Genomic DNA, 15,985 nt, shown 5'->3' on the forward strand with positions numbered 1-15,985 from the left:
GATTTCTCAGTACAAAATTATCCAAAATAATGTTGGAAAGGAGTGGATGAGCAATACTTTTGAAGAGTCTAGGACAGAACATTATGTATGCAATTGGAGGATGTATTCTTAAGGTGAAATTTAAATGTCTGTGACTAAGTTAAATACATTAGAAAAATATGTAACTGCTGAAAGAAAGTAGCCTGAGATGGAGCAGTTGAAGCCTGATGTTCTAGCTAATTACAGTGCAGAAATGGTCACTTCCTATTTTGAATTAATGAAAGTTGTGTTAACTTAAATGGTATATTTGAGGATATGCCTCAAGCTGTGGAGACCACAATTACAGATGGTGCTGCTATACATCCCTATTGTTGTTTTAACAATGTGCTTCTCTTACAGATGAATCTATGTACAGTAATCAGTCCATTACTTAAAAAGTAAATCTTTACTTAATAGGCATAGCTTATTTTTCTCTAAAATATTCTTGGCTATTTCAAAATGCTATCTGAAGAAACAGGTTTGGAAGTCCTAATTACTGAGGATCTCTATACTTAAAAGTGCTTTGCTTGTGCAATCAACCTTTATTTCTTGTTACTTTACAAAACATGCATACACAGCTGTAGTAGATCAGATCAAAGCTGTAACCCCCAAAATGCCTTAGAGTGGCCAAAAGCAAGTATGTAAGTATGTGTGAATATAATAAAACCAGGATAAGTGTACAGTGGTATTTTGCCCAGGTGCTCTTCCAGCTTTAAGCTCAGTTCCTGAGCTGTTTATTACCATTAGTGGGTTTGTCTTTTTCTAAATTCCAGCTTCATTTGATGACCTTTATTATCAACAGTCTAAATGCAAAAAATGTTTTATGGGAAAGTTACTCTGACACAAGTGTATAAGAGAATAGATTGCTTTAAAAACAAAGAAAACAACAAGACCAAACCATCCACAATTATATAGAATGTAATCTATCTGGAATGGCCAGAGGAACAGAGCTTACAGGGTTTTTTACCTTCCATCCTGTGGTTCCACTTTGAATTCCTTTGGGAACAGGGAAGCAGGCAGGAAATTCCTTAGTTATGAGTGTTGTTTATCTAGTTATTTTGCTCATCCAGGTAATTGTCATCTTTTCTTTCTTCCTGTTCAGGGCATTAATTCCATGTGTCTCTCCCATCCTTCCTTTTACTGCTGACAGAGAACATTTTCATTGGTGTGATAACAGTGGATGTAAGTTTGCATCCTCAATAGGAAAGCACAGGTTTTCAGTGCTGTGGATTGAAGGCCAGTTTGGGGAAAAGTTTGTCAGCTTCTTGATTGATCAGGTGGCAATCCCTTCTTTGTGGATACATAGGTAAAAGCTACAAAGCAGTCGTGGCCTTGTCATTTCTCCTTCCTTCCTACCTCTGCTGCAGATCGAGGCCACAGCAGGAAGAGCAGTGAGCAGGGGAATCATCCTGAAGCTGGATCTGGCCTCTGAGCTCCCACTCAGATGGACCATTTGGAACTGCTCAGTAGGTGGAAGAGAGCCATGAGTCTCTGCTTAGCTGGGCCCTCTTTCTCCAGGCCAGCGCCTAGGGAAGCCTGGGCTGAGCAGAGATGGTGCAGGTGTAGAGCTGCCATCTTCCTGTGTAAATTCCTGTGCAGTAGGTTCAACTCAAAATGCAGACTGTATTGTGTATGCTTATTATATATGAAGGAGTCCTAATGTAGCTAGAGTAAGTCTCCTCCCATTTTTTTCCCCTTTAAAGAAAATAGAAAATATTTATATTTTTATATCTTTGCTGTTTGACATGCGTAAATCTATCTTCAAAAGTAGAATATTTTCAAGAAATGTTAGCTTATATTTTCTGTAGAAATCTTACTCATGCCTCTGTTTCATCAGTGGGTACATTCTTCTTTGCAACTTCAAAATCTCCCTAAAATATCTCCCCTAAACCCCCAAATCCCAAGCAAAACCAAACCAAACAAAGGAAAGAGCCATAATAGTCTCTGGAAAAATTCAGATAAATTTCTTTTTACTGTCCTCTCTTCCTGGAAACCTCCTGGTACTAAAATGGAAATGGGTAGTTGCCTGGATGGGAGGAAAGAGTATTGTTTGCTTGATCCTATTTCAGATGCAATTGTCATACACTAAAAAAATTGAGATGCAACCAAAGCAACAGAAATCTTCAGGAATAAGCTAATTATAGATGATTAAAATGAATTTTTGTGATCCTAGCATTGGAAATTGGGCTGTAAATTCAACACCTTTAAGTGTAAATAAAATGAGAAGCCCATCTATGTCTCCAAATCCACATGCACAATATACAGTGCTGCTGATGATGAGCCAGATTTGAAGGGGCATGTTGCAATTCTCCTCTGTTAGGGGTTAAGTGGGGTTTTGGAAAACAATTGTTGTCTGAAGACAAGAATGATATGGTGGAAGCAATTTCTCCCACACCATATCTACTGCCAATATCTACTTTCACCATGTCTACTTTCTTGTATCCCCTGTAATGTTAGTTTTTGTTTTCAAAAGTGTCCTAAGTAAAGATTATTCTACTTTCTACCATGGTCCCTAGGGGAGAGCAAGTAGTCTGGATGGTGGGGTTTGTCCTTCAGGGGTGTTGATGGCTCTGAAGAGCTGTGCTGTAGGAGATGCCAGTTTGTCACACTGGAAGCAAAGCAGATCATCTCTCACTCACAGCCATTAATGCCACTGCTAGGACATCATCCCCTTAAACACTGGTATTATATAGTAGTGTAGTTGCCCTCCTCTATTTAAACAAGACTGTTGATGGATGCAGTGGAAATTTATAATTTTCCCAGGTGTGCTGCCAGATCCATGGCCTGTACTGCACCTGTGAGCTGCTAAATGAGTTGAGAATGAGGTGCTACTAGTGGTACCTGGTACTGAGAAGAATAGCTGTGGTGATCTGGTCAAGAGGTGTTGGGTTTACATGCTCCTGCCCTTTTATTCCATCCCAAAGCTTCAGTTTCTCAGCTTCAGACAGCAGCAGTTCATGGGAAAATTATGCAAATGATTTGTAAACCTGAGGGGAGAGAGCATGTATTGCAAAGAACAGTTTTCAAGAAGCTCTTCTTGTTACATTTGAAATCCATGTTAATGCTATGGAGTGATATGTCTAAAGTGTATTAGTTCCAATTCTTTGAAAGTTTTTGTTTGAAGGAAAAGAGAAATGTAAAGTTTTGGAAGTTTTAACATTTTAACATGGATTAAACAAATAACTGGGTTAATTCAGTATTTGTGGAGAAGAAAACTCAAAATACATGTACTCAGCTTCTTGTCTGCAAGCAAACCTTTCTTAAACATTTTCTGAATTGTTTACTTTTTTTTCCATTAAGATTTCATTTTCATCTGAACAAAAAGTCTGAGGGTCATTGTAGAAAATAAATATCTTAAATTATAAAATGTTAACTCTGCATCTAAATCTGTTGCAAGAGCTTGTAGTTGTGAAGAATGAGTTTTATCTTTTTGCTTGGTTTTTTTTAATACTTGAGTGGCTGTTTATAGTTCAAGAGAAACAGGATTTCCCAAGATTTTATTTAAAATTATCTTGTATGCAGACGTACAAATCTGATCAGCTAAAATTAACTTTCCTTATCAAAAGAGGAAAAAATTACAGAATGTCCTGGTACTATGTGCAGTAAAATGAAATCCAGTTGTCACATGAGGCCAACTGAGGTCCTGAAAATAAAGGAAATTGCCAAGGGAAGAGAGAGCTGGCACAAATGAAGCAGACTTTTACTCTAAAATTGGGACTGTTCTCTCTTACATGCATCCACAAGTGGCATAAGGGAGTAACAACAACAGACTAGCTGTTTGGATGGTCATGTTCTTATGTGAATTTTAACTATTTCTATAACTATTTAACTTTTCTTTGCTAGTGAATTTCTTGTTGGATTAGGAAAATATATATGAAGACTATCATGACTGCAGTACAGATGTACCACTTGTCATCACTGGCAGTGTACACAGTAAAATTATTTTGCCCTTAGAGAAAGTTAAAATGTATTTTCTCTTTCAGAAAGTGTGGATAGTTTCACTGGGCCAAATGCTTGGTGCTAATGGGGAAAAAAAGCACCGTGTTTGTCACTGGTCACAGCCAGCACAGTTTCATGAAGAAATGCTGCTTGTAAACCCTTCTACAACAGAGTAGCCCACCTGGCTGATCTAGGAAAGCCACTAGATGTGATCTTTTTGGACTTCAAAAGCAAAGCTTTTGGTACTGTCTCCCACAGTACCTTCCAGACCAAACATCCAGCACACAGCTGGATAACCATGCTGTGTGATGTGTGAGCAGCTGGCTCACAGGTCAGGCACAAAGGGTTATAATGAATGGGGTGACATCAGGCTGAGGTCTGGTCACCAGTGGGGTTCTGCAGGGCTCCATCCTCAGCCCAGGTCTGTTCAACATCTTCATCAAACACTGGGATGCAGGACTTTAAGGGTGCTAAGTGAGTTTGCCAATGACACTAAATTAGGAAGAGCTGTCAACTCTCTTGAGGGCAAACAGGCTCTGCAGAGAGACCTTGACACATGCGAGGACTGGGCAATCACCAATTGCATGGAGTTTAACAAGGGCAAGTGCTGGATTCTGCACCTGGGACAAGATAGTCCCATTAGTGTGTACAGACTGGGGAATGTTTTACTGAAAGGCAGGGCTGGAGAAAGGGACCTGGGGATCCTGGTCATTGGCAATTTGAGCATGAGTCATGGAGCTTTTTTAATTCTTTAGCAAGTGCCGTCTTGAGATGGGGATATATATTTGTTTTGAATTATATGGAGTCCTGTGTATACTGTGTATGAGGAGGCAACTCAGTAAAGAATGTTGACTTCAAATTAAGTGTGTAAAGGAATAAACTTGAATGAATAGGGGGTTATTTTTGTAAGTGCCCTGCTGAATTAAAACCTTAATTAATAAACACAAAGAGATCTCCAACACTTCAGAAAGATTAAAAATTATTTTTCAAAACATGGCAGACTCACTAATGCTCTTTTCTTGTTGCTTTCTATTAACCTTAATGGAGTTGAGAGATAGGAACCAGCCTGGAAGCCACCGATCAGGCTCAGTATTAACTTTTTGGTCATAGCTGTCACAAAATCTCCTGTCTTGCTGTTAAAGTTTGTGGGAAGGGCAACTACCAGAACCTGAAATGCTGGTCAGGATGCTGAGCTTTCTTATGGTCATCAAAGCTGTTTTTCATGTGGGTATTGTTGAACATGGACAGTAAAGGCAATATGTTGTTTTAAATACAGTATTTCAACAAATTCAGATTTAGTATGGAAAGAGGACATGAATTGCTGCTTTTAAATCTGTCTGCCTTCAGGGAATTAAAGGACAAAATAGTTCTGCTGGAAGTTTCGTGATTAAAAATAAACAAGTTTTGGGCAGTAGAGATTCTATCTGAGCAGCTTGACTTCACCAAGCAGCTTTTACATTAACAATTTGCCAAATGTGTTCAATTTGCTCATAGTAAAACATTTAGGGGAAAATTTGAAGTTCTGGTCAGGAAAGTATACATCCTAGTTTTTATTATTTCAATAAAATAATTTGTCAGTTCCCTTGATTACAGAATTGATTCATTAGTAATCAAAATATATTTGCAAATTTTATACACACACCCCCAGATGTTGGCTTACCTCTTACTGCACAGACCGGAGTGGCTCTGACTCTGTACAGTTCACAGTATGACAGTACATGCACAAGTGTTTTACAGTTTTGGAAGGAATGAGTAGTTTTCAAATACTGTTTTCAGCAAATCTGTTACCTTGTGTACCAGAAATCACCTTTTCCTTTGTTTTATGTGTTTGAGCTAAAAAGGGGGTTGATCCTCCTGGATTGCAGTGGTCCTTTGTTTCTACCTTTTTGAAAGAAACAAACCATAAAGTACCAACCGTTGCTCTGGCCATACAAAGACTTTTTGTGCATGGCATGTCCTTGAACTGTGCTTTCTAATTTCATGAGCTATGAAACAGTATAAAAACAACATTTCTGATGACCAGCTGAGAGCCTCTAATAAATGCATTCCTAGTTATATTTTATGTTCTGCAACCAAGCAGATGCAAATTGCTTTATGATGTTTTCTGTTTAAACTATTTTTAACCACATTTGGAATGTGAATGGAAAGATGATGGTTAATAAATATCAGTGCAGTTAGCATGGAGGGCTACTAAGGAAAGTCAGAGTTTTACTTCTCTTGGACCTTTGTGATAACTGGTCTCCTAATGCAGTTATGGTCAGGAAATTAGTAATGAAATTGTGAGCATCAGTGGAACCCTCCTGGTAGTCATATCAGGCCTGAAACAGGAATGATTCTTGCTGTTGTGTGCAGTAGCCTTGGAATCAGAAACTTGCTTTCTTTCCTTCATGCTGCAGGGCATTCGTGCCATAGATGTAACAGTAGTGGGCTTGCAGAAGAGTAGGAACTGATTGATTGGACACAACCACAGCCCTGTTCAGGAAAATAGAGGGAAATTAGGCTTTAAGCCAATAATAGCTTCTCTCTTCTGCAGGTACTTTAAGGCTTTCTTACACTTTGAACCAATAAAATACATTTCTCTGACTGGCATCTGTGGAGGGAATGAAGTAGAACACTCATGTTGAACAGTTTTCTTTCGGCAAAACAAGTATTTGAGCTCCGAACTGTGTAGTGTATTGCAGTCCAACCATGGAGTGCAGATGCAGACCCATGCATGTAAGACTTTTAAACAAGCAATCTGAAAATGCCTTTTACTGCTGCATTTTGAAGCCTAGCTGAGCTGGCATCTACCAATTCCAGCATGGCTCATGTGGGCCACCCAGCCAAGCTGAGTTACATCTGCATCTGAGAATGATTCCCTGGTAAGAAGAGAAACTGGATGGACAGTTTGTTGGAGTCTGTAGAACTGTTTACCCACAAGTGTTGTGGTGTGGTAATGCTTCAGTGCTCAAGTTTGGGGGGAAATGTAGAAGAACACAGTGTTATCAGCAGAGTAGGTTATCCTGTAAGAAGTTTTGTGCTTGACCGTGCTGCTCTTGGAACCAAAGCTTCCATTACACTTCTGTATTAGTTGTCTGTCTTAAAGTCCTTGTTAAAACCAGGATTAAACAAGGTTGTTAAGCTTGCCTGGAACTTCACTGGAGCCCAATATTTTCTAAACATTTTTGTTTGTTTTCCTTAATATAGCAGGGTTCATATCTTGTTAAGCATGGGTTCATAGCTTGTTAAGTCTGAGTTCTCTGTTTTGAGGCTTTGGGGATTTTCTTCCTCTGACTTTCTTTCCTCTCTGCCTGACATCAGCCATAGAGATGTAGCAATGTAAACTGCAAAACTTCTATAGGTCATTTTGGCTTAAATAAGGCTCTTGTAGTTCGGAGTTCATTCTGTGATCTAATACTTAAATGTTTAGCCATTGCATCTGAAAATTCTTGTGATGAATATTATTTTGCAAAGGATATAGTTGTTCATTAAAAATTCAGCTGACACTGCTAACTACTTTTTATATAATGTGTCGACTTGTCTGTAAATTAAATTGCTTAATAACTGGTAACTGAAGAGAGATTTTTTTTTTTTACAACTTACCTAAAGTCCTGCTTGGCCTTTTTAGCTCCTTCTCGATTTCCACAGGTGTGTGTCTTCCCAGTTTCACATTTATGATGTGAGCTTTACCAAGCTATTTGTCTTTTAACTATGCCAAAAAATTTTCATCATGTGCACAAACAGTCATAAGGTGGTTGTATGCTATCTCTGTTGATTCCTAAACCAGTTTTAACTCAATGACACATTTAACCTTAATAGAAATCTTTATTAATATATTCAGTAGTACTTGTGGAGAAACTTTACACTGCAACAAAAGACTGAAGTAGGTCTTTATGCAAATAACTTCTTTGAAGCCAAAGAAAAATGCTCAAACACTCCCACAGTAGTCCAGAGCTCTTTGTAGTAGCCCAAAGACAGCTTCCAACACACACATCTTGTTCTTAAAAGTGAGAAATTATGTCTTCTGGCTTTGAATCCAAGGGTAGGAATTGCTTTAGTGTTACCTTAAGTGTATTTGTGCTAGATGCCACTCCTCTGCTCCTCACCTTGGGAATGCTAAATTAATTTCATCTTGGAGAGTGTTCAGACCACTGAAACTGCACACTTGACCCAGCTTGTGAAATGAATCATAGGGTCAAGTATGGGTAAAAGAATATTTTTGTGATCACTCCTTGCCAACAGACAAACAAATCTGTGAGGGAAAAGAAAATCCAACCTGTTATAACTAGTGGTTACACTGGTTTGTTTTGAATTTGCAACTGTCTCTGGTTTCTAATAGGATCTGTTCATAAGTGCAAGGGAAAGTTAGGAACCTTTTTTACACTCCACATTCTGGAGACAGGACTGAAAACATGAAGATTGTGAACATGCAGATACTGAAAACGTTTTGTTGCATGTATTGACTCTAGGTGTATGTTTTGTTGGGAGTAACTCTGTTGGAAGACTCAAAATTAGGAGGATTAATCTACAAAACATAATTTTACTGTATGATTCTGTCTCTAAAGGTCAAAGCATACATACATATATATACATGTACATCTGTCCTGTGGCTTGTCATTTGGCAAACCAAATAGTGTTTCTTGGCAAAACTGAGCATTCCTTTATTCTCTGCAGAGGCGGGCTAGCTGAGAGGTTATGCCGGCTCCAGAACAGGGAAAGATCTGCCATTAGCTTTTGGAGGCACCAGTGTCTTTCAGATGATAAAATCCCCACAGGTAAGAAGCATAACCCAATTCCACTATGAAAGCATTATACCTACATGTATCTATGGCCTATTTAGGGGTAAAAGTGAAGTTTATATTATTTGCTGGTCTTTTCTGACTTGGGTTTACTGCTATAGTGATGGTCTTCTGAGCTAATAATTGTATTTCTGGTAAATATGAATGTTTCTGATAACTCAGTCATCATTTCAATGTATAAGGTAAAGGATATATTTTAAGTAGCCTCCATCTAAATTCCTCTCAGCTCCTTGATTTCCAGAATCACATGGAAAAATAGTGTTTTCAGCAGGTTGTAGGACAATTCAAGTTTTAATTTATTTGTGTTCAGATTTTTTGAGTTTTTTTTTCTTTCTTTCTAATCAACCTTTCCTCTTGTTATTTTTGCTTTGTGATCACTTCTTGAAAACAATCAAACATGGATAAAAATTCATGGATAAGTGCTGAAATTGTGAGTGGCACTAAGTGTGAACAAATAGTGCACAACTATGAAATGAGTGTGAAGCATCTATGTCTATAGTGTGTACATCACTTAAAAAGAAACAGTAGGAGTAATGCAAATTAGTTACTGATGACTGATACCACTACCTTCTAGTAGTATTTCTTGAGAAGTAATGGATTCATAGAGTTTAGGTACAAAGAAGTAGTTAAGTTTTCTAATCAACTTCTGTGTGTGTGACTATAGTCTACAAAATGTCAAGGATTTATTCTATATTAAGCCAACTGCTTGTTTTTGAGCATATATTAACTTGTATTTCTTTTTCAGAAAGTCCTCTGGTCTTAATTTGAAAACACATGGATAAGTGAATCTGTTATTTACCTTAAGAGTTTGTCCCCAGTTCTACTTCCAAATTTTTAAAGGTTTTTTTCATCCAAATCTGAATTTATCTGGCTTTAGTTCCCTCTTTTGTTTCTTATTTCTCCCTTAAAGAGGTCTTTAGTATGTGACATTTTCCCTTTCTGGCACTTGCATGACTAAACCTCTACTGCCTCACAATGTTCATAAACTAAACAGACTGAGCTCTTTAAGGGTCTCTAAAGCATTTTTATCAGTGTTCAAGTGACTTTCATGGCTTTTTACTGTACCTCTCAAACTTTTCAAAAGGGTCTTAAGAACAAGAATAGCAATTCTATGTGTTCTTCATACAATACGTAGCAATTCTATGTGTTTAGTCTCATTAAAATCATTGGTCAGGTCCAGTTCACTTCTCAGCCTCCAGAATATTTGAGGCCTGTGATAAGTGTTTGAGTCTAGTTTGGCTTTGGTCACAGCATGGTGCTGGGGCTTCACCTTGAATTGATTGTCCAGTATGATTTTGTAACCTCTACAGCTATTTTTTTCTCAGATGCTGTTTCCCACTCTCCAATTGCTCTTTTTGTTTCTTCTGCCTAAACAGAGAGAAGTATTTGTGCTGTATTGTGGCTGCTTTTACTTAAGTAGTCCAACTAACCATGCAGTTCAGATCACTGTATAGCTCAAGCCTGTCCTCTTTTAGTCACAGATTTGCTTGAGTTTCTGGTATTCACACAGTTTCTTTATGTCACTGGTGAAACAATAGTATGAGTGTTTCCTTGCAAGTCCTGCAGGAACTGCGGTTACTCAGTTGTAATTCTCCACTGGTAAAAAGCTCTAACTGCAATTCACAAAGGTAACTCTCAGGATTTTAATTTTTTTTGCATTCCACTCAAAGGGTGCAATATTCATAGTGAAAATGGTTGATTTTTCATAAGAAGGTTGTATGATTTAAAGTTGCACGCAAACTGTTGGCTAAAGATTGGTCTCAGTTTCTCACTGGAGTTTTAGAGGGCTTGCATCCCTTAGTCATTTGGATGCTGTGTGTTCAAAATGCCACCCATGTGGAATAGTATGTTGTATTTCTGACCTTAATTTCTTACTTATTTTTCCAGCCACTTTGCCTAGATCTGATGTGAGGCTAGTTAATCTCCAGTTATTGTAAGCCACTTTGTTTGCCCTTCCTGAATAGTAGCATCATACTTTCAGTCTTCTGGAATTCTACCAGTATCTGAATACACTCTAGTGACATCAGGGAACCAGAGATGCTCTTTTCAGAAATGTTATGCTGAAAATTGTACAGGCATGCTTACTTAAAACCATGAGAGGTTACTTCATCATTCTTATGTGGTGTGAGGACATCCTCTTGCTGCTTCTCAAATATGGAACAGAAATAGATATTGAATAGACTTGCCTTTTTTAATAAAATGAAAATCTTAAATGCACTCTGTAGTAACAGACCTCCAACATTGCTAATATTCTTTTTGTCCTGGTTTCACATGTGTCATTACAAAACCTTGTGTTTGGCTGCTCACCATTTTGTTTGACCAACTTGTAGGCTGAAATATTTCATACTAAACATCTGCCCCTGGCTGAATTCCTTTCTTTGATTCTTCTTCTTTCTTTCCAAAAATGAGTCAGAATTCGTTAGCATTTTATGAGAAAAAAAGGCTATGGGAAAAATACCTTGTTCTATTCTTAAGTACCTTTAAAGAATTCTGATGAGTGTCTTTAAGATTATTTAGTTTTGGCAGAAGATGAACTATTTCTGGGATATGCCTTTTCCATCATAACAAAAAATGTACAAGAAGTCTTTAAGACAAACTACTGTTTCATTTACCCTGCAAGCATTTGCTGCAATTTCTGAAAAATGCTGAACATGCCATAAATTTAGGAATACATCTTCACAGCTTCAATTTCACTTCCAATTCTCAATCCTTATTCCAAAGTATAATGATTATAAAATAACTATTAAAATAGCTGTGATAGTATTTTGGAGATACTTTTTTCATCTAGAGCAAAATTTAGTTTTGGTAGTTGTAGTCTTAGAATGGCCATAATGTTTTGTATCACCAAAATGAAATTGGTGTTTGGTTTAGAGAACATCAGTTGGAATGGTTGAAATTTTAGTAATGTAACTAGATAACCTTCTCTTTGCTTCTAGCTGGGAATGTGAAGTGTCAGCACAGCAAATGCATGCCACTTTCAGCTTTCATCTCTTTAGGTTCAAATTAAGGCTCTCTCACTAATCTAAGAATCTTCTTGAATTTTGTTTCCCCTCTGTTTTGCCCAGTAACATTTCTAAGCCACACTGTTTCCAGGGCTGTTACTGACTTCAGCACAGAATTAGAGGAAAGAGCTTTTCAAATAACAAACTCATTTGAGTCACTAAAGAATCCTGAAGATTAATGTGGAGGATTGAAGTAACTTGGTTGCCGGGAGAGCTGTCACGTCATTTTGGATATCCTATAGACATGCAGACCAGAAGTTCATTGCTAAAGCAGCGGGGAGCAATTTCAAATGAGATTGGTTTAAAGTCCTCCTTACATATGAGATTTAAGGAAAAATGTTTCCAGAAGTTCCAGCTGTCACTCCCATTAGACATTTCATATTGCAGAACTTTATGCCTTTATTTTACTGTTGCTTACTTTTAGATTGTATCCATGTCCTTACTACTCAAATCCCCCTAGTTTTTTTGCTCTGTTTTTTTTAAAAAGATTCTGTCTCTTTACCTCCCTGACCCCTTTCTGTAAGTAACCATTGTGGTTTGGCTGTCTCTTGGTCACTGGGATGAATCACTGCCCAGAAGAGAGCACCTCCTTTCAGAGAGCACGCACTTTCTGCTGTTTATGCAGGGCACAGGGTCTCACTTTGGCTGACTCATTCTGCAGGGTGGAAGAAACCTTTGTGCTTTCTCAGATTTTGACAATTTTGGGGCAGAGACACATTCTACAGCCAGTCCCTGTGGTGGGATAGGCACTCACTAAGGATATGGGTTTCTGCAAGGTGAATCCCACTTCTGTAAATCAAAGCAGCCATACCAGGCAGAGCCTGAAGGGAGGGAATAGCAGAGTCTGCCTGTGCTACACAGCATTGGTTGGATGCTTTCTGTGGTTCAGTTCTAACAGAGGCAAATGTCAGGCTCTGCCACAAATCCAAAATTTTCAGTTCTTCACAAGATGTAAAAGAGGGTCTGAGGTGCAGGCCACTTGTAACAGCAAGTCTCTGATCAGCCAAGCTGATGGTTTGAGGGGACTCTGTGCAGGGCTTGTAAAACATTTGCAGGCTTTTTTTTTGTATGCAATGCTGCAACTTCCCCATGAAGTTTCCTGTTTGGGCAAAGAAGAGATCTGGACAGCTGAAAGAGAGAGAGAAAAAAAAACCAAACTCACAACAAAAACCCAAACCTTTTTCCTGTCAACATCTGCTGGAAGAAAAAATAGTGGTTTTCTGAGTTACGTTCAGACAACCTTCCTGTCTATAGGAGGGGTCACTAATAATATTTAAAGCAAACTCATGTAGATTCCTACTGTAACTTCTGAAATTCTGATTTCTATACATCCTACCTTCTATTGGTTTTGTTTGTCTTGCAGCTATCGTCAGAACAGTTCTTTACCTTAAATGCAGAAACGTTTTGTTCTCTAGCATTTGTAATCTGGTGCAAGATTTGGTATTTGTTGATCCAAGGTTAAGATTCATGATTGTGTTACGACCTAATTTGAGTAGTAAACTGATAAGAAAACAAAACCATTGATCTTTCCTTCCAAAATGCTCCTTCCTCTCAGGGAAAAGTGACCTTCAAGGGGCTTCAGTAAATTTTCAGTTTAATGAAGCAAATGGAATGCATACATGAGGAGAGGAGGGAGAAGCCCTGGAGCTGAGGAGAAGGTTTTATGTCACACATTTTCAGGAAGGCTGAAAGGCTTACAGGAGAGGATATAAACAATCTCTCCCTATCTTCCAGTTTCATTGACTAGTTAAGATGATGGGAAGAAATTATTTTAACAGCTTGAATGCCATGAAACTTGCATGATGAAAAAAACATGGGTAGCCCTTAACAGGGTTTCCTTTACTATGTAAAATTCTTCTAAAAAGACAGAAATCTGAGATTTGCTAGTTGTTGCTTATTTCTTAGTTCTTGATAGTTTGTTTTATTACTTAAGAGTTAATAGTATAAATAAGAGACATGGCAAGTGGCCAATTTTTTTTCCTAGCCAACTGTCTGAATTTGTTACAGCATTTGAAAGGAAAAAATTAAATATAAACTTGTCTTCTTCAAACAAGTATTCTTTGTGTTGTTTTTGTTTTCCTATGAGAAACAATAATGACATGCATAATCTCTTTAAGTAGCTTACATATGTTCTTATAAAGAATTTGTAGTGTTTTAAAGCACAGCCAAATTCAGCAGACTTTTAAAAATTTATATAAATATGGCAAGAAGCCATCATGCCTATGAGAGACTTGGTGTGTTTCTGAGAAAAATCTTCTTGAATGGCTTCAGAAGTTACCAGCCCAGGAAGAATAATAACATGTAGAGACCAGAATAGCAACCAGATGGTTTTGTACAGGCTGTGAAAACCTTGAAACCCAGACCTGGTTTTCAGCACTGACTTTGAATTACAAGGGTCTGCTGGGTAGCTACCTGCTTGCTGAGTTTGCTATGCCTGCACCTGCAAGTTATACAGGAGGGAAGAGGAAGAACAATAATGGGATGCCAAGCAAAAGAATGTTTTTGTTTTGATTTATGCTTGTAATTTGACATTTTATACTTTTTATGCTTAAGAATGAAAGTAAAACTTTGTGGCTTGAACCAGAAAGTGGTTGGCTATTCTTCCACTGCAGATAGTGTGTGATGTCCCAGGAGAGTGTCTACTAACTGCAGTTTTGGAACCACATTTGACAATTAGAAGTTAAATTATGTTGGGATGAAATAATGCCTTTGAAAAATAACTGAGTGAGACAAATTTGGAAGAGTGTTGCTAGTTTGCTTTATTAAACAAGGCATGAAGTGGAATTGTTTTTGTTTCCTTTATAATTCCATAATTTGTATTTGACCTATTCATCTGAACCAAAGGCAAAGAGTGACTTTCATTCTTTGTGCAGTGAGTACTATTCCCAACCTTAATTGTACACAATTCTTTGTACTTTCAGTGGGAAAGTTTATTTCATAAAAGCTTTTATGTAGCATTAGTAGAAATTGGACTTGTGTGTAGCACCTGTATTTTGCATACTGCTTATTTCTAAAGAATTTCCCAGTTAAGAGACAGGATAACTTAACTTCTCCCCCAGGTATTTAGAAATGTCAGGTACATCAAAAATTTGCTTCTAAACTGCAGTTCTTGTATACTGTTTATTTGATAGTTCTTTATGCAAAAGTAATGATAATTTGTTTTTCTTAAAAGTATCTGTCCTTTCCCCATATTATTTAGCTATCACTAAGATAAAGAATTGGACTGTTTAGCTGGTAAGAACAAATTGCCTTCACTATTTTTGCACAAAGCATGTTATTGTTAGCAGTTCTTCAAATATTAATGTGGCTTCAAGCAAGCTCATATTCCTCCCTTGTGTCTTCTTATGAGTTTGTCATGGCTTTATTCAGAAAGCTCTACTTGCATAAGGATATTTTTTTAATTGATTTAAAAGGAAGGTGGTGAAATAGTCTTCTTTCTGCCTCTTGTTGTGCTTGCTTGGTCTCTTTTTTCCAAGTGACTTGTGAGGTAAGTTTTGTGGCTGAGTTTTATTTTGTCAGCCTTGCTTTTCATGATAGTTCACATGTATGCTTGTAGGTATGAATATGGTCTTTATTACTATAGACTTTTTATTATCACAATAGTAATAATTTCCAATCAATTCTTCTTTATACTTGGATATAAGTTGGGTTTTTTTCTGCAGTGCTCAGTGGAGCAGGGTCATTCACTGCTTGGTATGTTTCTAAGCTTCCATTTTCTTTTGTGTTTCTAAGATGTGTTCTATGCTGTTGTAGTTCCCTGTTTTCTGTATTGCCACTGTGGCCTTTATGAACTTATTTCTGCCTTGTGTTATGTGATTATTACATTCAGTTATATTCAGATGGGCACATCACATCCTTCAACCCTGTGGGTGAAATGTGTTCTTACAACATGGCAAGATTTTTACATTTTCAGGAAGAATGGAAAATTGAAAAATTTGGGAGTACCTGCTGTCATAGATTAAACTTGGCTTTGTTTTGCTCTTGTTGATGTGGTGGAGTTACATTACTTCTCCTGGTCTCATCTGCAGGGAGGTGCACTGGTTATTCCAGCTGACACACTCAAACCATGCAGAATTCAGCTTGCTGTCCTGAAACACTCTCACACTGTAAGTCTTGTAGAGATTGCCCTGCTGCTGGAGTTTTATTGACCAGCTCTAAAGAAAGTTCGTTCCCTTTGAGAACTTTCCATTTAAGGCTGCAGGTGCTCTTTGGGAACACTTGAACAGTAGCATTTTAGCAAAATTCAGT

At 37.7% G+C, this 15,985-nt stretch overlaps 1 protein-coding gene across 7 annotated transcripts in view; it reads left to right on the forward strand.

Annotated features, from left to right (window-relative positions):
• Positions 1-15,985, forward strand: part of SPIDR (scaffold protein involved in DNA repair) — a 194,030-nt gene that overhangs the window by 51,215 nt on the left and 126,830 nt on the right. For all 7 annotated transcript variants that reach the window (XR_014953404.1, XR_014953403.1, XM_031504029.3 and 4 more), the window contains one exon: positions 8,611-8,711. Coding sequence is in view for 5 of the 7 variants with exons in the window: in XM_031504029.3 (XP_031359889.3) it covers positions 8,611-8,711 (101 nt within the window). In the remaining 2 variants the exon portion in view is untranslated. The remainder of the gene's footprint in view (positions 1-8,610; positions 8,712-15,985) is intronic.

This window comes from Lonchura striata, chromosome 2 (assembly GCF_050655825.1).
Source record: "Lonchura striata isolate lonStrDom1 chromosome 2, ASM5065582v1, whole genome shotgun sequence".
Lineage (NCBI taxonomy): Eukaryota > Metazoa > Chordata > Aves > Passeriformes > Estrildidae > Lonchura > Lonchura striata.